General features: G+C 42.4%; 1 protein-coding gene across 1 annotated transcript; it reads right to left on the bottom strand.

Annotated features, from left to right (window-relative positions):
• Positions 1-5,079: 5,079 nt before the first annotated feature.
• On the bottom strand, positions 5,080-20,817 carry LOC130542284 (uncharacterized). The gene is made up of 3 exons (XM_057305182.1): positions 20,724-20,817; positions 20,186-20,590; positions 5,080-5,369 (listed from the first exon to the last, which is right to left on the bottom strand). Exons 1-3 carry the CDS (start codon positions 20,803-20,805, stop codon positions 5,080-5,082), a joined length of 777 nt encoding a protein of 258 aa, XP_057161165.1. The 5' UTR covers positions 20,806-20,817.
• Positions 20,818-22,252: the final 1,435 nt, after the last annotated feature.

Genomic DNA, 22,252 nt, shown 5'->3' with positions numbered 1-22,252 from the left:
GAATGGGGACAATATGGAAATAGAAGAACTTAGCTTTGCAGAGTCCCCTAAATGCCTTGTCCAGCACTTGAAGTATCCCTCAAAAAAGTGCAAGTACATTTCAAAACATGTATAATCTTTCTGGGGTGATAATATATAAACTCACAGTTGGGTAGTTTGATATAGAGACTTCGGATGAGCCTGGGCTCTACCCTTGGCTGAACACACTGGTTTAAGTCACCTCATCTCTCTGAACCTTAGGGTTTTAAACCATAAAATGAGATTAATCCTGTGTTCCTTCACTTGCTCACAACATTGTATGGAGCAAATGAGCTAATGCTTATGAAAGTGCATTGTAAAGTTAGGTGGTGCAATTGAAATATTTAAAACATATTAGGTTACTTATCAGAGGTAATAATTAGTGGCAGGGCTTTTCACAGGAAAGGAGAAGACACCGTGGGCTGGAATGACCAGGAAATTCTTCATGAGGCAGGAATGGTCTGAGATAGTCTCTGGGATTGGGAGGAGTCATAATGGCAAGCACTAGGGAGAGGTGATTATGGGAGAAACGCATTGTAGGCAGGACTCTTTAAGGAGTACAGTGAGTGTTCCCCAACTTCACCCTTGAGCCAGACTTAATCTGCTGAAGCAGAAAGTTCCTGACAACACTGTAGAGGCCACTGAGAGCCACACCAGGAGCTTTAACCTTACTACTGCCAACAAAGGATGGTCACTGAGGGTTGTTAAGCAGTGGACCGATGCGATCGATGCTGTGTTTTTTAAAAAGATAAATTGTTTTGTGGCATATGGAGTAGGATCCAGGGAGGAGACCTTATTAGGAGGAAGGCTAGTTCAAAGGCTGTTACAGAAAACCGGATGTGAGATGCTGATAGTTTCCACTTGGGGCGGTCCTCTAGAGAAGCTTGCACTAGAGGGAAGTTCAAGTCCACTGGCATGTTGTATTCCTGCAACTGGGAGCAGAGAATCTTTGCAAATATGTGTCCAAAGTAGCTAAGTCTTACTGAGCAAATGTTTATTAAGCATCTGTTAATGGGGGCACAGTGTGAGGGGCAATGGGGATATGAAAATAGATGGATTATGAATCGTGTTCTCAGAACTCAGCTAATGGACTAAATAATGTATACTTTTAAAAACTTTATCAAAGTGTGATATACATACATACACAAAACTTAAGTGTAGAGCTTGGTGAATTCTCACTGAGTGAACTCATATTATTAGCGTACAGATTGAAACAGATGTAATCAACATCCCAGAAACCTCCCTTGTTCAATCTCTCAGTCACTGTCTCCCATAAAGATAACCGCTACCTCTACTCTTTGACTTATAATTTCATGGATTAGTCTGACCAATTTTTGAGCTTCTTCTGTGTCTGACATCTTTCACTCAGTCACATTTGTGGGACTCATTCCGCATCGAGCATATAGCAAGTTTATTCATTCTCTTGCTGTGTAGTCTAGTCTCTGAATTTACTTATCCTTGAAATTGCTGATGGACATCTGTAGGGTATTACAATTACTGATGCCACACATGTTCTTCTTCTCACACATGTCTTATGAATGAACAGAGGTCACATTTCTTGGGGGTATATACCTACAGGTGTAATTGCTGGATCGCAGGGTATGTATATGTTCAGCTTTATAGGTATCGTCAAATGGTTTGCAAGGTTGCACCAGGTCACGTTGCCTCCAGTGGCACCTGAGAACTCCCACAGCCCCATGCTCTTGTAGACCCTTGGTGTTGTCTGTCTTCTTCACTTTATCCACTCTGTGCAGAGTGTTGTTATAGATATGAATTTTCAGGACCACAAGACAAGGTATCCAGTGGCCAGTACCAAGAAGGCTTAAGAAGTGATTGGAAAGTTTAGAGGAGGGATTACATCTATTGTGTTTGGTAGGAGACCTGGGCCTTGTAAGGTAAGAATAGTGACTATACATACTCCAGGACCACTCTACATTTTAAGAATCATGCTTAGAAATTATGAAATTGCAGTGTTTCAGTGTCTAGGCCACATCTCTCAGCAGCAAAACTGATCTTTTCTCACCTGCTGTGCTCCCCATTTTCCTTCCAGAAGGTATGATCACAGGAGTTATAGACAGGTTGTCAGCTACAGAGAAGCAAAGAGGATGTCTGGTGCAATGAGAACAATTTTAGTAGAGACGCAGGTCAGTGACCCTAGTAGCATCCATATTCCTGTTAATGAGCAGAGAAGTGAGAGGCTGTGTCGTGCTCTAAGACTGGATGATACTTTCTCCTAGTTTCTTGGAGCGGGTTAGAAAGCTCATCCTACTCCCAAGACAGCTTGCATTTTACCTGGATACAGGATGAGGGTATCTTCTCTGTCAACTATGACCTCATTTCAGGGAAAATGCATCCATCAGTCAAATTTCAGGTGTATTGAAAAAGTATTTACATACTCTTAAAATAAAAGGGGAAAAACCCCACCATAACCTATAATGATTTAGTGTCTCACAACTTATCTGTTGGTTGAATACCTCCTCAGGGGGAAAATGCCATTTCCTTGTTAGCTTTTATCTCGTGGAACTTTGCTGGTTGTTTGTTCCGGTAACGCTCAAGGTTGAAACCAAAGCAGTTTGAAAGCTGGCATGATTATTGCTCACGTCTTAGAGTATTTCTTCTTTGGGCTGTCAGCAAATATGAGCAAATATATCTTAAATTATTTAGTTAGGGAAAATAAAGTGGTCCTGCCTCCCTCTGAGCAGACACAGGAGCTACTGTCCAGAAAATTCTCCTCTGTGCCTAAGCTTAGGAATTTCTGATATAACTCAATACACATATTTCCAAAATACCCCTCCTCTTCCAAACTACACACATTAATTATGGTGGAAAATGGGAGAGGGAGAAATCCTAAAAATATACAACTTTGTAGCCACAACATTATCAAAAACAATAGAAATCCTATCAAGAATGCCAGCAGAGTTCAATACCTATTGGCATTTGCCCCCTGCATTATAATCAGTAAACTCTTTGCAGCCTTAAATGCTGGGACTTAGGTTTTGCCTCTCTAGATATAGGTCCATGAGAACATACGTGTCTCTTATAAGAGCTGGTTCATCAAAAATTTTAATGTTATTGGGGCGCCTGGGTAGCGCAGTCGTTAGACGTCTGCCTTCGGCTCAGGGCGTGATCCCGGCGTTCTGGGATCGAGCCCCACATCAGGCTCCTCCGCTGGGAGCCTGCTTCTTCCTCTCCCACTCCCCCTGCTTGTGTTCCCTCTCTCGCGGGCTGTCTCTTTCTGTCAAATAAATAAATAAAATCTTTTAAAAAAATTTAGTGTTATTATTCTTCATGAATCAATGTTGTTAACGTGAGTGGTGAGTATAGCCCCATGGTCTTTATATCCTCACTCTCAGCTTCATCGGGTAGATTTACCTTGAAAACCCTAGAAATTCTTGAAGCCACTACAACAAACTCGGCTGATACTGAAGTAGAGTTGAGGCTTTTTTTAATAGTAAAAACTTGCCCCTGATAGTTCTTTGATTTGAAACAATTATTCATGTGCTTGGGAAAATCCATGAAACCAATAAAACTTTCACATGATACTGACATTATACCTGCATTTACTAATTCTTTGAAAAAGGATTTGTTTTAATCAGATATACGCTGTAGCAGAACCAAAAGTACTGTGTCCTGCAGTCGCAACAAGTAGACATATTTTCCATATCCAGTATTTTTGTTTGTATTTGGAAAATAGAGCCCCCATTTCCAGGACAAATACCTGTATGTCTCCGGATAACAGCCACTGGGGCTCAGCGATGACTCCTAGAATAGCCAGGCTATTCAGTCGGAGAGCGTATGAGCAGCCTTACGGTTCAAGAACATGAGAGATGGTGAGTGTGTTTTGGGCTTCAGTAAACAGATATGTATATAGACTCTTGTGATTGCCGATTGAGTAAACTGCAGCTTTCACTATTGCATTGGGTTCTTCTCTGCCAAACAAAAACATCAACAATGATGAAATCTAAGATTACAATTGCATTCTGGGGAAAAAAAGAAGACGGACTTCTAAGAAGGCTCAACCAATTTAAGAATATTGGTCACGCGTCGGATTTGGGCCTAGCCCAACTTCTGCGCCCAGCTGGTTATGTAACCTTGAGTAAGTCACCTAACATCTCTAAGCCTCAATTTTGTCATGTGTAAAGCAAGCATTTGGTAGTACCTAGAGAGGGATGGGGAGGAATTTAAAGTGCTTAGCCCAAGTCACATAAAACTGTAAGTACCATAAATATTTGGGAACAAATAGAAGTCAGTGCATGAATAAAATTATTTATGAAAAAAGCATTATTTTAAGACTTATATGGTATTTTAATGCACTGCATTATAAAATTCTAAGGCCGGAGATCTGTTACCTAAACTGTATTCCCAATCCTTATTGAAATGACTGACGCACATGAGTAGGTGCTCAAAACTTTTCTTGAATGTAGATATAACTGAGAATAATAATATCTTACTTTGGTGTAAATCATTATTTGTAAGGATCATTTTCTCATATATGTATTCATTTTATGTCCACAAAGAAATGTTAGTACCAAAAAAGCAAAATCAAAAACAAAAATACTCAGAAACCTCTAATTTACAATATATTAGAGTTTAAAAGAGCAGAGCTCTGTATGTGAACGTCCATAGCAGCATTATTCATAACAGCCAAACAGCAGAAACGGCCAAAATGCCCATCAATGGATGAATGGATAAAGTATGGGGTGTCCATACAATGGATTACTGTGCAGCCATAGAAGTAACAAAGTACTGATCTGTGGATTTTCCTTGAGAAGATGATGCTATGTGAAAAAGCCAGACACAAAAGGCCATGTATTAAAAGATTCTATTTATAGGCATATCTATAATCTAAGTTTTCACCTAGATCGCTTCTCTCCATTCCTCGCTCAAAGTAGCACCGGGTTCCGGAGCGCGCAGGCATCCGAGCTGGACATTGTTCCCTCCCCTCTAGTGCCCAGCCCAGGACACTAACTCGAGAAAGCATCCTCTGCGCTGCAGGCTGCCCACAGCCAGGCCCCGCCTGCGCCGCTCTGGGTTCTTGCCTGGCTCCCCCTGCAGGTGCTCTCACTGTGCTCCCAGCGGGCAGTAGTACAGGGCCCAGTCCGACGTTTGCGCCCCACGTTTCTCCAGCGGGAAGGACTTGTCGCTGTTATGATGGGCCTGAAAACCGTGACGCTCAGCCCTCTGGTTTTCTGATGAGCTCTTCAGGGGGAGCTCAGGCTCTTTGTTCTGGTGCTGCCCATACCAGAAAACAGAAACCGAGCAGCTGCGCTCATAGGTACAGTTCAGGGTCAGTGGTGTCCCCTCGGGGAGGGTAACGGGGCCTTCCGTTACCGTGTCTCCACGGGTCCCTCCTGGGGGAAAAGAAAGGTAAAGACTTTGCTTTATGGATAATGTAAGAAGGATAGTTTCCAGTTTAGTAAAGGCAAAAAACCATCCTCAAACCAAGCAATAGAACATCATGGGACTTTCGAATAAATGTCACTTACTCAGTATCAGCAAGATTACAAGTCCCGAGTAGGAAGCAGAGGGCATGGCTTGTGGAGAAGCGGTGGGAGGTTTCATCTGGGGATACACCCAAAGCTGAGAGGGACGTTCCTCTAGGTTCTTGATCCTTCAGTGCAATCTTTTAGAAAATCTTGGTTCAGGTGTTTAGCAGGACAAACTACCCTGCGAGATCACCTCACAGGCTCTAAAAAAAGAGACACATGCTCAGAAGTGGAAGATGAATTTGTGTCAAACCACCAGCTGAAGGGAGCAGCGCCTTCCCGTGATTCCCCCCGACCTGCGGGCCACTTTCCAACTGAATTGGTATTGACCCTGGCAGGAGCCTACGTTGTAGACATAGAAGGGAAATGGGTGTCTGGGGTGAGGGGTAGGGCTCCAGGAAGGAAGCAGCAAAAGTTTTTGCAGACTTCAAGTGGTGCCTGAGGCTGAGACAGTGGGTCTGTCACCATCTTTAAGAAGCAGGACACTATGGCTCCCCAAATCGCCTTCATCCCAGCAGCTAGTGTCTGTTCCGCTGAGGATTAAGCTGGTTTGAAGCTATCATGGTATACTTAGGGCATACTGAAAGTGTAAAAAAGGCATGATCTGAGGGGCGCCTGGGTGGCTCAGTCATTAAGCGTCTGCCTTCGGCTCAGGGTGTGATCCTGGCGTTATGGGATCGAGCCCCACATCAGGCTCCTCTGCTGGGAGCCTGCTTCTTCCTCTCCCACTCCCCCTGCTTGTGTTCCCTCTCTCGCTGGCTGTCTCTATCTCTGTCAAATAAGTAAATAAAATCTTTAAAAAAAAAAAAAGAAGCATGACCTGAGACCTTTTCTTGACATATTCCTCCACTGATCCCCCTCGAACCAAGGGATGAGCCCCCCTGCTGACAACGTGCTCCCTTCTCTCCCCTGCCTTTGCCTAAGTAACTTCTATTCATTCTTTAAGAACCAATTTATGCAGCATCTCCTTGCGGAAGGACACCTTCAGGTCTTTAAGGGCGCCCCTCTCTTTTCCCACTCTACGTACCTATCTACACTGTCATTACTACCTCATAGTAGAATCATTTGTGTTCTGTTTTTCAAACTAGACGTGGTGCCCCTGAGATCGGGAACTTGAAAGATTAGTCTCAGCGGCCAGTTTCTCAAAATATATAGGCCATTAGGAGATGCTCAAAAATATCTGAAGAATGAGTGAATAAATGAATGAGTGGCTATGTCTGGTAGGTACGATTATCTTATTATGCAGCACAGCCTCTATGAGAGCATATGCCTCAGGCCTCTGGCTTCTCCCAGAGTCAGATCCCAGACCTCAAATACAGGTGCATTCAGTGTTTCTCAAAATTGAGTAAGGTACAGATCTCCGTATAAGGAACCACTCTCATACTATTTTTTAAAAATGTTATGATGCTGTAACATACACAAATTGAAGTTCAGTGTAAACATTTTAGGCTCACAGGTCTTACACAGTTACCACAGCAAACAAAAAACGCAAACAAAATACAAAATCAACCAAATTCAAATAACTTGTAAAGTGATCTTTTGCTGAAACAAAGGGTTGGCGCAGTCTCATTAGAAGAATACTAAAGATGTGGGTAGTTTGGTAACTCACAGGACTGAGACGATCTGGAGCTTCACGTACTATTGTCTGAGTTATATAATTAGTTGTTCCGAGTACATTTACTTTTCCTATTCAAAAATATCCATTTAACTTGCCCCCTTACAAAAGTAAAATAAATAAATGTAATAAAGCACCCAAAAATCAGCACTGAAAAAAAAAAACATATTATGTATCTACTGCTACTCTTCCATCTACTGAATTGCATGTTGATATGTCCAAACAATGAATGTTAGTGACTCACCCGCTTTCAATGGAAACATTGTGGTAACCATGGCAACATAGGTTCTTGGGAGTTTGGCCTGTGTGTAGTACCACATGCCATAGCATAACCAAAATTTCCTAAGCCATTTTCTCCATTTAAACAACTGTGATGTCTTTATTTGTAGAATGCCATTATTCCATTTGTCTTCAGTAAAAGTGGCATAAAGAACACAAAAGTATCAAAACCAAGGGGAGTATTCGAAGTTGTTCATATAGATAATTAGAAATACGCTGTTATTTTTTTATTTTGTTGTCATCAAACAGAAAACTCCAAATCTAAAAATTCTCAGGTAATTCCTGTCTCCCAGGGGTTGGCAAGCTTTTTTCTGCGAAGGGTCAAATAGTAAATACGTTAGGCTTTGAAGTCATTATCTCCAAGCAACTGCCCAGCTCTGCTGTTACAGTACAAGCAGTCTTAGTCAATGCACAGATAAATGGGCATGGCTGTTTTTACAATAAAACTTCATTTACAAAGACAGGTGGTAGCCAGCTTTGACCTGTGGGCTGTAGTTTGCCAACCCCTGCTAAGCCCCAGGAATTTACCCATAAACCTCCAAAGTCCCACAGATTACAGTCTGACAGACTCAGCCATGTGTTGTTCTTTTTGTCCTGTCACTGCAATATTATCAATATTAGCCTCGAGGGGGCTTAAAATAAAGGAAGGATATTAAATAAGCAAAGGATACAAAGGAGAAAGAAGGAGATTTGATGATCTTAATGCCTAAGATATTTTGGTGCTGAGAATTCTGGAGTAAAAAGGCAGATATTGTCCCTGCCATTAGGGAGCTCACGGAGTAGTAGTGGAAATAGCTTTTAATCAAATAATCAAAGAAATAAAGGAAAAACTGCAAGTTTAGAAAGGCAGGGGTCTATGATTCTAAGAGTATACATTGACCTTTCTTCAGTTATCCTTCGCCAGGTGTACGAGAAAGAGCAGGCATTTGGTGGTTTTTACTCTTTTGAAGGAAGGGAAAAGAATTTTATGAAAGGGAGAATGTGAGAAAATCACCTACAGTTGCTATGAAAGGGTTGTATAGGAGGAACAAAGTGCTTTTAAGGAACTTAAATAACACCAGTATTTGTGAAGACAGAGACAGGCAGACAGAGAGTGGGAGGAAGGGAGAGACAGAGCATACCGTGGGATGAGGCTGACAGGGTCGCATAGCAAGAGCCTAAATTATGCAAGGTTTTGTAGGTCATTAAGAAGTTTTTTTCTTTATTTTAAGAGCAGATGGGGATTCAGGTGATTGACCTGGTCAAATGTTCACTCTGACAAGAGACTACAAAGGAGTACATTGAGGAGTCGTGAGGTTAAATGTTAAACATGCTGAGTAGGGAAGCAAGGGTTTAAGGTGGATTTTTAATTAAGATGGTGGAGTTGAACTGGGTTTGGGGGGTCGTGATGTCTTCTGGAAGACTCTTAGGAGAAATTCGACAGAACTGGGAGTGAGATTGGATTCAGTATTTCAAAAATAAATAATTATGAATAAGTAAAAAGCATATAAGTCCTAATACACCCTGGTGTGGGGCTGTGGCAGAAATGGCTAGTTCCCTCTACGATGCCCATTGTGTCCTGTTGCTTACTAACAGAATCCCAATTTTAACATGGGTGGCAACATGTTAAGATAAAAAATAGCCCTGATATCTCGGCCTCGCTTGCAGATGGGAGAGAGGTGGAGACATTAAATAACACTCAGGTAAATGAAATGGAAATAGAAACCACTGGGGGTAGTTTCTGGAAAAGATTGACTCGGCCATCATGTGCCCATTTGCCCTCTGACTTTCTCTTTCTTTCTGCCTGGAGGGTGTTTAAAGTGGACAGATCTCTAGCAGTTTCTTTAAAGTATAAAACCAACAGTGATGTCTTAAGGATGTCACTTAAGACAGTGAGCTAGAAAGACCCTAGATCCTTCCTACAATGAGGAAGCTAGCATACCAGCCCTGCACATGAGAGAGCTTCTTTATGTGAGAGAAAAATAAATTCCACCCTGTTAAAAATATCATCATTTGAGTTTTCTGTAACGTGAAGCTGAACCAATCTCTAAACTCATACAGATGGTGTTCGTTAAGAACACAAATCCATTGTTTCCAACAGAGACTGAGGGAGTAAGCTGGGAGAGAGCCAATAATCCAGATCTTCCAAGGTGCTCTGGGTGATTCTGATACAGGTGCTGCTGGTGGTTGAAGTCTGGCATTTGGCAACCACTGCCCTGTAGGATGTTTCCTCTACCCTCCCCCCACCTGTTTCACCAAACATGTACATAAATACAAATGCCCCAATTTTGTCCACACATTTTCAGTAGTATCAAAACTTCATTAAGAAAACTACATTCAGGGGCGCCTGGGTGGCACAGCAGTGAAGCGTCTGCCTTTGGCTCAGGGCGTGATCCCGGCCTTATGGCATCGAGCCCCACATCAGGCTCTTCCGCTAGGAGACTGCTTCTTCCTCTCCCGCTCCCACTGCTTGTGTTCCCTCTCTCACTGGCTGTCTCTATCTCTGTCGAATAAATAAATAAAATCTTTTAAAAAAAAAAAACTACATTCGAGCCATATGATCCAGTAATTCCATTACTGGATATTTACCCAAAGAAAAGGGAAACACTAATTTGAAAAGATACATGCACCTCTATATTCATAGCTGCGTTATATACAATAGCCAAACTACAGAAGCAGCCCGAGTGTCTGCCGATGATGGGTGGATAGAGAAGATGTGAGAGATCTATAGATATAGATGGATCTAGATACAATGGAATATTACTCAGCCACAAAAAAGAATAAAAAACCTTGCTGTTTGCAACAACGTGGATGGGTCTAGAGGGTATAACGTTAAACGAAATTAACCAGTCAAAGAAAGACCAGTACAATATGATGTCATTCACATTTGGAATTTCCAAAACAAAATAAGTGAACACAGAAAAAATAGACAAAGGAAAAAACCAGGCTTAACTATGGAGAACAAAACTGATGGTCATCAGAAGGGAGGTAGGTGGGGGGATGGGTGAAATAGGCCAAGGGGATTAAGACTACACTTGTCGTGATGAGCACTGGGAAATGTATAGAATTGTTGAATCGCTGTATTGCACACCTGAAACTAATATAGCACTGTATGTTTATTAGCTTGAATTATACTTGAAAACTATATTCAACATTTATTTATCCTACTAGGTACAAGACATAAAGGAAAACCATGGTGTATTTGATAATAGAAGTACCCACTTCTTAAAAACAAAATTTCAGGGCCTGGTAGTGGAGAACATGCATCTCTCACACGGATGGGGAAAAAGTATGACTTTCTCGTAAGTTCTCATTTGATTCATGGAGAGATTGAAGCTTGGAAATCATAAGACTAGTAAATGCAGAGTGAGATTTGGAGCTTTGTTTCTATGGGTACACAAGTTTCCACTCCTCAGCTCTAAAATGAAAAATTTGGCTGAAAGAGTTCTAAGATCCATTTTAATTCTTTTTCCTATACAGGAATTGGAGGGAAGCAAAAATCATCTCACGCATCTCAAGGAGCCATCTGGGTCACCAGGGGCTTGCACGTATGAGACCTTCTAATACCCAGAAGTCCTTTCCCTTTCCACATGTGTCCAGTGCTTAGCTTTTTCCCTGATAAAATTAGAGCTTGAAGGGTCTTTTGGGCTCATCGGTCCAAACCCTTCATTACTGGTGAAGAAATGGAAGGCCGCTTCGCTGATGCTGTGCCCAAAGCTGTAGGGCCGGGACTGGCAGAGCCGAACCTGGCATTGCAGTTTCTCGTTCTAACCTTCATACCCTTTGCCCTGGTACAAGGTGCTTCCAAAGAAGCCATGAGTTTAAGAGGGTCCATCTTTCATCTTGCCCGCTCTTTGTAGACTCTCCTTCCTGGGAAGTCATAACCACTAATGCTACCCACTGTGGGGCTTCACAGCAGCAGCTTGGGCAAGGTTTGTGTGGGGGCTGCAGCTGCCTGGCGATCACTGTTTTCCGTGGCACAGACGTAAGTTGCGGTGTCTGCGGTCTGGGAAGCCATGATGGACAAAGAACTGCTTTTGATGGAGTTGTTCAGTGTGACTTGTAGCCTTCCGCTGTGTTTCTCTCTTTCGTTTGAACGTATTAAAATCAGTTGGACAAAACCTCAAACTGAGTCTTGTCTATACCACTGTAAGAAGCTTATAGAAGTTTTGTAACTGCAGTTCATGGTGGCATTTTCGCCCTCCTGGACGGTCAGGACCTGATAATACTGTTCCTGCTGGCTGTTCACCCCTAGGCAAAGACAGAAGGCCAGACACCGGAAGTTGGTCATTGTATTTTCCCTCTTTAGTATTTACATTTCCTTCCATAACTTTCTGGTGTATTTTCAACTTAACAAGAAGAGTTTGCCCAAACTCAGTCTTGTGGGCACCGAACTTAGGTCACCCTGTTCCCATAAATTTGGTCACCCTGTCTCTATTACCAAGAACCCCAACTCACTGGCCAGTTGAAGGCATAGTATCAGCAAAGATGCTTCCACAAGTTTCTCCATTCTTTTTCCTTGTTGGAATCGCAGAAGACTCAGCTCTGGGGCCTGAAATGCAGCCAGGATACTCAGTCGAAAGCGTTGGCTCTCTCTGTGGGGTGTATTTATCTGTTCCTTCTGCACACCAGAGTCTCACCTGGCCAGTCAGAGGCATCCCTTTGCTTTCAGTACAAACTGATTTCAAACCTACTGAGTCTGAGGACAGACACTGCCATCTCGTGGTAGCAACATCATCTTGCCGATAGAATGTACTCTGGAAAGGTGAAGGGAGCGATTCAGAAACAATTACAAAGCAGTGATACCCACCTTCCCGCCATGTCCTCACTGTCTTCCCTCTGTGCATGTGGCCCGATCCTAATCTCTTCTCATAAGGACACCAGTCATACTGGAGGAGAGTCGACCCTAACAATCCCACTTTAACTTAATTACCTATTTAATAACCCTACTCCAAATACAGTCGCGTTTTGAGGTGTTGGGAGTTAGGAACATACGGATTTTGGTGGGGAGAAAATTCATCTCATAACAATGAGTATCTGATATTTCTGTTTCTATGGCAGGAGGCAGTAGGGTGCAAGAAGTGAACCAGCTTTGCAGTGAGGCCAGGGAGGTCCAGTTTAGATCTACCCATTCAGTAGCTGTTTATATCATTTGTGTCTGTATTCTCTTGACTATGAAGTGTGGATGATGAGTGATAATAATATTGCTTTTTTAGAGTTTTAGAAATGATTGATGAGATAAGAAAATGCAATTTAGAGCAGAGCCTGACAATTACCAATGACTCAAAAATTATTGTTGTTACGAGAAAATGGCTTCTGATGGTGAGTAGTCAAAAGGAATGGCAAACATTCCCTAGAGTATTTTCTAAATGGTTTCAAAACCTGACTTTAAGATATTTTGTGTGTAAAATAGAGAGATGGGGAAGTGGGGAGGGAAGAAACATAAGGAAGGAAGGAAAGAAAGGAAGAAGGGGAGAGGTTGTTGGCTGGAGATTGGAGACTGCTAGGAGGTACTTCTAGAAGAAGGTTTGTGTTGGGTGACTACCACAGCAAACCTGGGTGTTTGTCACTATGAGACAAAGAAATCGTAAAGCTTTCTGAGGCAGGAACTGATGTTATTTAAGGAGTTTACATTTTAATCTGTCTGCTCTCTGCTACATACTTTTGACAAATTTGTGAGGAAATTTTTGACTAGTGGTTAGGAGATGACCCCTGGTTCTAAGAAATTAAGGGACTTGTCCACCACCTTATAAGAATTGAGTTCCCTTACTATTTGAATCTATTTGGCTGTATACACAAAAAGTGTAATGAGAAGCAGAAAAAGGAAACAGAGGGGCCCCTGGGTGGCTCAGTTGGTTAAGCATCTGTCTTTGGCTCAGCTCATGACCCCAGGGTCCTGGGATCAAACCCCACATTGGGCTCCCCACTCAGGGGGGAGTCTGCTTCTCCCTCTCCCGTTGCCCCCTCCTCACCCCACTCATGATCTCGCTCTCAAATAAATAAGTAATACCTTTTTTTAAAAAATAAAAGGAAACAGAGACATTGCTGACCTCTGAGGAGAACTGGGAATTGAGCTAGCTGGGCTGAGAGGGAAACTTTTCATTGTAAATGTTAATGGACTACCAGAGCAATAAATGAAAAAGTAGGATCATTAGGACTCAGACCCTTCGAGAATGAAGTTTGGGGTCACTTCACAAGGCAAACAACCCAAATCCAGCGAGGTCATGGCTTCGGGCAGGGAAACAGAAAATGCAAAGCAACAGGAGTGAGCTGTGGCCCCTCAGCCCCATGACCAAATCTGGACTCCAAGAGTGTAGCAGCTTTCTCTATCTTCTCCTTGTTCTTTATCCATGTGTGTTCTGTATATGCTGTCATTTTCTTCTTTCTCCCTCCTTCTTACCATTATATATACATTTTCAAGGACTGACTTTGTGATTTAGTCTGTATATAACAGCATATTCAATGGAATTTCCTTCGAATTTTTAGAAATGATTAATAGAGCAAGAGATGTATAGTGACTGTTGGGACTATAGGTCTTAATTTGGGGAAAGGATAAGAACTTCTCTTGTTCAAAGGACAGCTTTAGCTTGCTGGATGGTAACATAGAGTCATTTCATTGCTGTTTAGAAGTTCAAATGTGTGTGCAGAAGCGCATATGAAAGATAAGTAACCACGGGGATAAAGTGTGCCAGTTACTGATTTATTGCCTTTCTTATTGCCAAATCCACCCTTCAGTGCCCCATTTGTGATATTGGACCCATTCCATGGGAACATCTCTCCTTCACCAGCTGGCATGATATCAAGCTATGCCAATAAGAGGAATGTGGAAGGGCACTGCAGGAGGGAGAAGCTTCTCTTCCTGGCTCTGGTACATTTTCATATTTCTTGCTCCTGCAGTTCTTGGCCAGCCTGTGGGACACACAGTGGCATTCACCTGCAGCAAGGCTCAGTGACAGCCACCCATCAGCTTCTTGGCAAGATTCACGAGTGCGCCGAGCGAGTTCAGCAGCACTCTTTTGCTAGCTTCCTATAAACTTTGTTGGAAGCCAGGTAGGTGTTTTTCTGCTTGCCAGCCTTTTTCTCTGGCACCTCAGTGCGCTTCTCCACCACTCCGCAGGCCACAGCCACACACTCCCCAGCGAGATCCGAATCCTTGGAGGGTGTGGTATTACAATATGTCCCTTACTTGGGAACTCTGGCTTAGTCCTAGGATAGGAGCTTCTCCCTACATATGCTATTTCTGTGTTCTTTAGAGTTCTTTTTATTCATTAGTAGCTGATTCTCTATTATCAGTTAATAATCATTTGTATTAAACTTTCCTTGTTCAGATTACTTTGGTGTTCTGTTTTGTTTTTTCTCCTGATTGAGTTAGTAGGCATCCATAAAGTGCATGACAGGGAAGACATCATGCGGAGGGGCCAGCGATCACATGCCGTGAAGCAGTACAGTAGTTTTAAGGAGCCGTGCTTAGGAATATGGTGATGGACACATGTGGGGTGGGGTGGGGTGGCAGAGGAGTGGGAGAGGTGAGACCCAACCACTGGAGAGTTGCCCTGGGCCAAGAAAAAAATGGTTTTTATGCTGTGCTATATAGTTTATTTCAAAAGCATTTTTCCAGGTACTACTGGACAGAATACATGCACTTATATCTTTAAAAGTAATTAAACAGAGTAGGTAACGAGAATTTCCTTGGACAGATTTTTGAGATGAATCGATAGCTAACTGACAACCAATGATCTCATACCTAGGAGGTAAACTCAATGTCAGACTGCAGAGGAAAAAAATGCCCTTCCATGGCCATATAGAAAACCTAAGAAGAGGGGCACCGGGGTGGCTCAGTTGGTTAAGCATCAGACTTTTGGTTTCAGCTCAGGTTATGATCTCATGGGTCGTGTGATCGAGCCCCATGTTGGGCTCCATACTCAGCATGGAATCTGTTTGGTATTCTCTGTCTCTCCCTCTGCTCCTCTCCCCGCTCACTTGCACTCTCTTTTCCTTTCTCTAAAATAAATAAATAAATCTTAAAAAAAAAAGAACTAATGAAGAAATACTTTCCGTAACTCCTAAAGGGTTTGTGCTCTGCTTCCCTTCTGAAACCAGTTATTGTGTCCCTCAGAGCACAGTAATACGTGGCTGAGTCTTCCTCTTGAGCTGATTGTTTCTTCAGATGGAAAGATGTCTCATTCCTGTTAAGGTTGGCTGTGAAACCTTTGATACTTTCTCCTGAGATGTGTTTCAGGAGTAACTGGAGGCTTCGTTTGGGGTACTGGACATACCAGAAGAGCACAGGACTCCCAGAATATGAGTAGCTGCACTTGACCTGCACAGAGTCCCCTCAAAGACAGAGATGTGGTCCTCAGGCTGGGTCACTGTCTGAGCTCCCGTTCCTCCTGTAACACCAACTGAGCACCAGGAAGAGTCTTGCGGGCTGAGGAGAATATTCCTTTCAACTAATCTAAATCAGAAGACCACAGAAAGAGAATAAAAAGGGACTATACTCACTGAGTGTGACTATCATCAGGAACACTGAGAGGAGGAGGGTGGCCTTCATGGCAGAGCCGCAGAGAAACAGGAAGCTCTTTTCTGCAAACAGTTCAGCCACACGCACACTGACAGAGTGGGAAGTGAGCTTACTGGTGTGTAAAGCAAAGGCTCTTCCTCAAAGAGGTGGTGGGTTTCTGGCTTTCTGCGAAGTTCAATTTGTGTAACATCTTCCTCTAGAGGCAAAATCAGATACTGCAGATAATCTTGCTCTTCAAGGAAGCCTGGACATTCTCAGAACGAAGAGGGATTTTCCTCACAGTTAATAAGGCAAAGTGTAATGCTATACTAATTGAAAAAGCATGCTACTATAAAGGTGCAGATAGAGAAATCCATGGAATGGAATAGAAAGTTTAAACATACAAATTACTTATGGAAAATTAGTTATAACAAAAACGGGGAAAAGAGAAGTTAAAAAAATTAAATGTGCCTTCATAAATGGAGTTACTTAGAGATCGACAAACAAATGTGGAAATCTGCCTTAGTATCTGTTACAAAATAAATTCTAAGTGAAATAATATTTAAAATTTTTAAGTAAAAGATAAGCTATTCTTTAAATAAATTGAGGATGGTCATAGTTTGCTTGAGCATGTCAGTCAGAACGCATAACAGAAACTATTGATAGATCACATTTCATAGAAATATTAACTTCTGTATGGGTACACTAATAAAATGTTTAAACAGTACCAGATCAAGTGATTTTTCCATCCATCATCACTGATTCTGACCTTCCCTACACCAGGCAGTGGTCTTTTAGAATTTAAGTTCTACACGTTTTTTAAAAAACAGGCCAACAAAGAAACAACCATTTGGCTTAGAAAGAAAGCAATTCTAGGTAGATGATAGATTGAAAACGCCCCTGATTCCCTGTGCTTCGCCAAGGAGCCTCTGGTAATCACCCAGTGATGCCAAGAGAGCTCAAGTGAGGAATCCTATGGGGAGTCACATATCAATCTGGGGTCAGGTATCAGGGAACTCAGGGATGAAGAGCACGAAACTACGGATCATTGAGAGAGCTTGGCCTGCAGAGATTACTGGACCTCTAAGAAGGAAACCATTCTCTTGAGAAAGCCTCTCCTCTAGCCCCCAAATAGCCAAAAAGGAAGTAACAAGTAGGCTGAGTCTGTCCTTAATGCAGAGGAGTACAAGGATATCAGAGAGCAAGAAGGCTACCTTCTAGTATTTCAGCAGGGTACTGACATCTGCTCTATCAGTGCCTTGCCGGCTGCTACCCTGCTGACCAGGGGCACAGAAACATCTAGGCTCTTCATTCTCACAGGATCGCCTCCACATAGACTGCCCCCAGTAATCAGACATGTCAGGAGGGGAGTAAAGAAAGGGAAAAAGAAACCTCAGAGAGAAATAAAGGCGTCACCTGGGTCAAGTACAGCCTGAAAAAATGATCAGGGTCAGTGACTCAATTGCCTTAGCCAAAAATCAGGACACGTAGTCTGAAAAGTGATTGAGAATTCACTTATAAGAAATCTGTGTCAAAGAAAGAATACATCATTGAATGCATTGTTAATTTATTCAATCCCCTTAGAGGAGTAAATATAATTAAATGAAATTAGGAGAATTCTGTAAACCTCAGACTTGTGGTCACTATGAACAAATACGATGTCTCCAACAAGACTTTGGCTTATGGAAAGAAATAGAACGTGTATATGACGGTCACCCTGACCTCATGTCTATCTCCATTCTTCTCTTGTCCAACAGTTTCTCTGTATACCTTGCAGGCACACCTGGCTGATTCTGTTCTGTGACTATGAAGAATAGGCCACATTTTGAAACTCAAGTAACTATGTTCTATTTCTTTCTCCCCAATTTCTCTTCTCTTCACTCTCTTTTCTCCTCGCTCTCTACATATACTCATTATTTTTCTCCCATTTCATCTTCTCCTCTCCTTTTTTCCCTGTTTTTCTAATCTCAGAAGAGATATAATAGAAGGTAGGAATCATTGGAATAATTCTGAAGTGAGGGTAAGGGCTCATATTTTAGCGTTTTTAGTCATAAACACCAAAACAGTAAATATGTAATGTAAATATTTTCTCCTGGAGCTTCCAGCTTTCCCTTTGTCTAGATGATGCTCAGGTCTGCTTGGAGTCCGCATTCACGTCAGCAGACCGTCCTCACAGATGAATATATGGTGCTCTCTCTGTTCTGACCGGGTATGACAAGACCAGATGCTCTCCGAACTGCTGCTAGCCCTCATTCAAATTTTCGCTCATGTTCAACTATCTCAGAACTGGAGAGATAAAGTTGTTCATTTAGAGTAATGCCTAGAGTGCCCTCTACTGGCGAAAACCAGGCTGGAGGTTTGTTTTTTTTTTTTTTTTTTTAAGTAAACTGATTTCTTCCTCAAAATGCCATTTAATGAAGGTTACTATCTTAAAATATTTTGTCAAATTGCACCTTCAGGCTTGTATGTAATTTCTCCAATCTATTTCAAGATAAGTCCGCATCAATTTATTGAAGGTCTCCTATAAACTAGATCTTGTGCTAGGTCTTAAAAGATCAAAACCTGAATGAAACATTATCACTGCTCGTAGAACACTATGGTATAGCAGGAAAGACAGACATGGAAGGGTGTGCGTATTCATATCCCAAAGAGCATCCCAGAAAAGTACAACAGGAACCCAGAAATAAGGAGACATTTCTTAGAGGACACTTAGACAAAGATTTAATAAGAACGTGATCATTTTGTCCTTTCCCCAGAAAAGATAAAAAGGAATGTTATCAAGAAATTAAGTAGAGATATTATCTTGGGAGTGGAATAGAGATGTTTCCCAGATGAAAATAGAAGAGGGGGAGTGAAGGGTTCCCGGCTGGTTTGGTTGGTAGAGCACGCAACTCTTGATCTCTGGGTTGTAACTTTAAGCTCCATGTTGGGTGTGGAGATTACTTAAAAATAAAATCTTAAAAAAAAAAAAGAGGAGATGGACAGAGATGTAGAAAGAAGTTGGGGGAACATGAAATATAATTACTTACTTTACTACTAATTTCAAAATTAATTTCTGTTCCGTGAGGCTTAGTTTTTGTGTGTGTAAACTTTTTATAACGTTTTGGGGGTGATTTTTTTAATCACATAAATCACAAACAACAATTTAGAGCCATAATCATATACACAAAATATCTTAAACATGTGAGCTCTTTGATACAGTTATTTTGGAGGACATAAAAATATTCTCTGGTCTTGGATATCCCTATTAGAATTTGTGTAATCTTTGATACCATGAACTTTGGTCATGAAGATTGATTTTCCTCTGAGCTTTGTTAATGTGCCTTGAAAGTCTAGAAACCTCTGTTGAGTATGCAGTTTTATACTATATCATGAATGAGTGTGACTTGTTACAAAATGCCTAGGAGTTTTTCAGCAGATATCATATTTGATATCTTTTTATGGGTTAGTAACCTCAAATTTTTAATTTGGAAATCACTGGGATAGCTATTTCAAAAAACAATTACCACTGGGTGGCTTTTAGATTCTCAATATTGCTTAAGAATCATGTAAAATAGGTTCACTGGTTTTGTGTTACACGAGATTGGAAATCTAGATATTGTGACGTCTATTTTACTTTAAAAATGGGAGTGTCACACGGTTGGGTATTACGTATGTGCTAGAAGTTAAGCTTCAAATCTAGGTCTAGCCTCGATATTGCACTGATTAAGAATCTATGTTGTGGGGGCGCCTGGGTGGCACAGCGGTTAAGCGTCTGCCTTCGGCTCAGGGTGTGATCCCGGCGTTATGGGATCGAGCCCCACATCAGGCTCCTCTGCTATGAGCCTGCTTCTTCCTCTCCCACTCCGCCTGCTTGTGTTCCCTCTCTCACTGGTTGTCTCTATCTCTGTCGAATAAATAAATAAATAAATAAATCTAAAAAAAAAAAAAAGAATCTATGTTGTTTGTGTTCCCTTTGTTGAGAATGTACGTGACACAGCTTGTCAGCTGACATTATAACCACGTTCTTCGGTTTTCCACATGGAGCTCAACACCTGAGGCCATGCTAATGACCTTCATGAATGCTAGAAATGATTTTTTTAAAATAAAAATGCTCTTGCCTTTTTTGCTTCAGAACTCTGACACTTAATGACATACTCAGCGTGGGAGTGGGGTGGGGACTTGGTGGGGTGCGTCTGTCTTGGAGAAATTCATCAGAAGACCTCGATCTGGAGCAAAGTCTGTCGGAATGTAGCACAGCATGGCTGTTGAGGCAACTACTCAGGGGGTGAGCGTTCCCCAGAGCCCAGCCTGTCCTGCCCGATTTGCCTTCACTGAAGAAGAGAGCTTGGAAAACTCTCCTGAGTTCTTGAGTCACAAAAAGCCCCAGTGTCTCAGGAGATTTGTGTTCAGCTCCCCCTGCAGTCCCAGACACTGTGTCTCTCACAGCACAGAAGTACTTGGCCGCGTCGCTCCCATGGGCTGAGGGTTTCCTCAGGTGGAAGGAGGTTTCAGTCTTCCTAAATTCAGCCTCGAAATCTCTGATGCCTTGAACCAGAGTGTCTCCTGAAAAGTACTGGAGGAGAAGCTGGAGGCCTTGGCTGGGGTACTGCACGTACCAGTAGAGATAAGGATTTCTGCTATAGGAATAATTGCACCTCAGCTCCAGAGGGGATCCTTCAGAGACAGTGATGTGGGCAACAGGCTGGGTCACTGACTGGGCTCCGGTTCCTCCTGAAACATCAATGCTGAGTCAGTGAGACCAGGACAGACTTACCTATGAAGAGACGGTGTCTTTATTCTGCATCCAATTAGAACACAGTCACTTTTGTGTTGGGAGGAAAGGAAAGGAAAAAATGGTACTTACTTGGGTTAAAAATCACATCAAGCACTGAGATGAGCAGCAGGAGCATGGCTGAGCAGGGGACACACTGTGGGCTCCGGAGCATGTGGGACAGTGGCCAAGGTCACTGAGACTTCAGAGCTATAGGAAGAGTGGGGACGTTGGGCCGGACAAGCCCCTTGCTTTGACGAGTTTTGAAGATGGTTAGAAGGAGTCTTCCTCTTCTGGCCTCCTCTTGTCACAGCTTCCTCTCTGCACAGACACCAGCCAGCTGCAGGGAGGAGGGGCTGAGTGTCTGGCAACGACCTGCAACCAGAACAAACGTCTCATTTGTGCAACATCACCCTCTGTCTCCAGAGGCAGGACCAAGGATCTAAGAGACCTAGTGGTCTTCTGCTCTCATGTCAGAGATGTGCTCATCAGAACGTCACCAGAAAGTGTTTCTTCCTCCCTGAATCTGTGATGATGTCACCTTCTGCAGGACATGGTATTAATCCTAAAATAAGGGAGAAATGGGAGCTTTGTAAAAATAGAAGAGCAACTTGCTTCCCTGAGAAATGAGTCACTATTCTAGACTTTGGAGTACCGTTGAGAGGCTCTATATTACCTTTAAAGCCGTTCATCAGGCAGAATGACTAAGATCAATTGCCTCAGCAGAGCTGAGCTTCATATGGCCTCGTGCTGCTGGATGATACTTCAGATCAGCCTGGGGCATGTGACACTATATAACCAGTGCAAACTTACTAAGGCAGTAATTTTCTTTGTCAGGCAGAAAGTGTGAAGAAGATTCCTTGGTTTCAGGTGAACACATTTGATGCATGTTTAGGCTATGAGAGAATAACTTGGGCACTCCGTGTTTAAGTGGAGAAAGCGAGAGTCCTGTTACAATTGCTGATGGTCAGAACAGACTGATATATTTTGCCAAATGATGGGGACCTCACAGTAGAAAGAACATCGACAGAGGAACATTTGCAGAAAAGTGAGCAGAATTATAAATGTAAGGAAAATAAGGCATATAAATAAGTGATTCTAGAAGGAATTCAGGAGAGAGAGAAAAAAGCGAATCTGTATGAACTCAGTAAAGCTGGACAGAGGGCAGCCAGCAGAACGGAAATGAGAGGAACTTCCGGGGGTGGGTGTAGAAGCCATGGAAGTAGATGATCAGGGACACTCAATGCAGTGAAGCAACACAGTCCACACAGCAGGCACAGGGCCTCTCTACCTGGGGAAGTCTGCTCTAGGTTCTAACAGTAAGATGAAAATAGTAAGACTTCCGTCCTCAACTTATGTTGAGACCACTGAAACCTTAAGACTGAAATCACTAAAGAGAGAAATCTCAGGTGAAATGAGAATCTGGTCAACAGGAGTCCTTTTCAGAAGGACAGAACAACTCACTCCTTTCTGAATCCTCTGTTGACTTGCACCAGCCTGAAATCAGTTCTCCCTCGGGCTTCTGATTTACTTCTTGCCTATAGATTTCTTTCACACATGGGACTAAATCACATGGCCAGTTTGGAATTTTAAATGTACCGGAATGTGTTTATGATTCAAAA

The sequence above is a fragment of the Ursus arctos genome, unplaced genomic scaffold (assembly GCF_023065955.2).
Source record: "Ursus arctos isolate Adak ecotype North America unplaced genomic scaffold, UrsArc2.0 scaffold_32, whole genome shotgun sequence".
NCBI lineage: Eukaryota > Metazoa > Chordata > Mammalia > Carnivora > Ursidae > Ursus > Ursus arctos.
The sequence above is the reverse complement of the archived record's forward strand: the minus strand, read 5'-3'. Positions and strand labels throughout refer to the sequence as shown.

What these genes read in the sequence shown, in the direction of transcription:
- LOC130542284 (XM_057305182.1), bottom strand. Translation starts at nt 20,805, where the DNA reads ATGCTCCGGAGCCCACAGTGTGTCCCCTGCTCAGCCATGCTCCTGCTG. An exon ending in TGATGTGATTTTTAACCCAA is followed by an intron (nt 20,591 to 20,723) that starts GTAAGTACCATT and finishes TTGATGTTTCAG; the next exon opens with GAGGAACCGGAGCCCAGTCA. An exon ending in AGCTCTCTTCTTCAGTGAAG is followed by an intron (nt 5,370 to 20,185) that starts GCAAATCGGGCA and finishes CTTTTCCCCCAG; the next exon opens with GAGGGACCCGTGGAGACACG.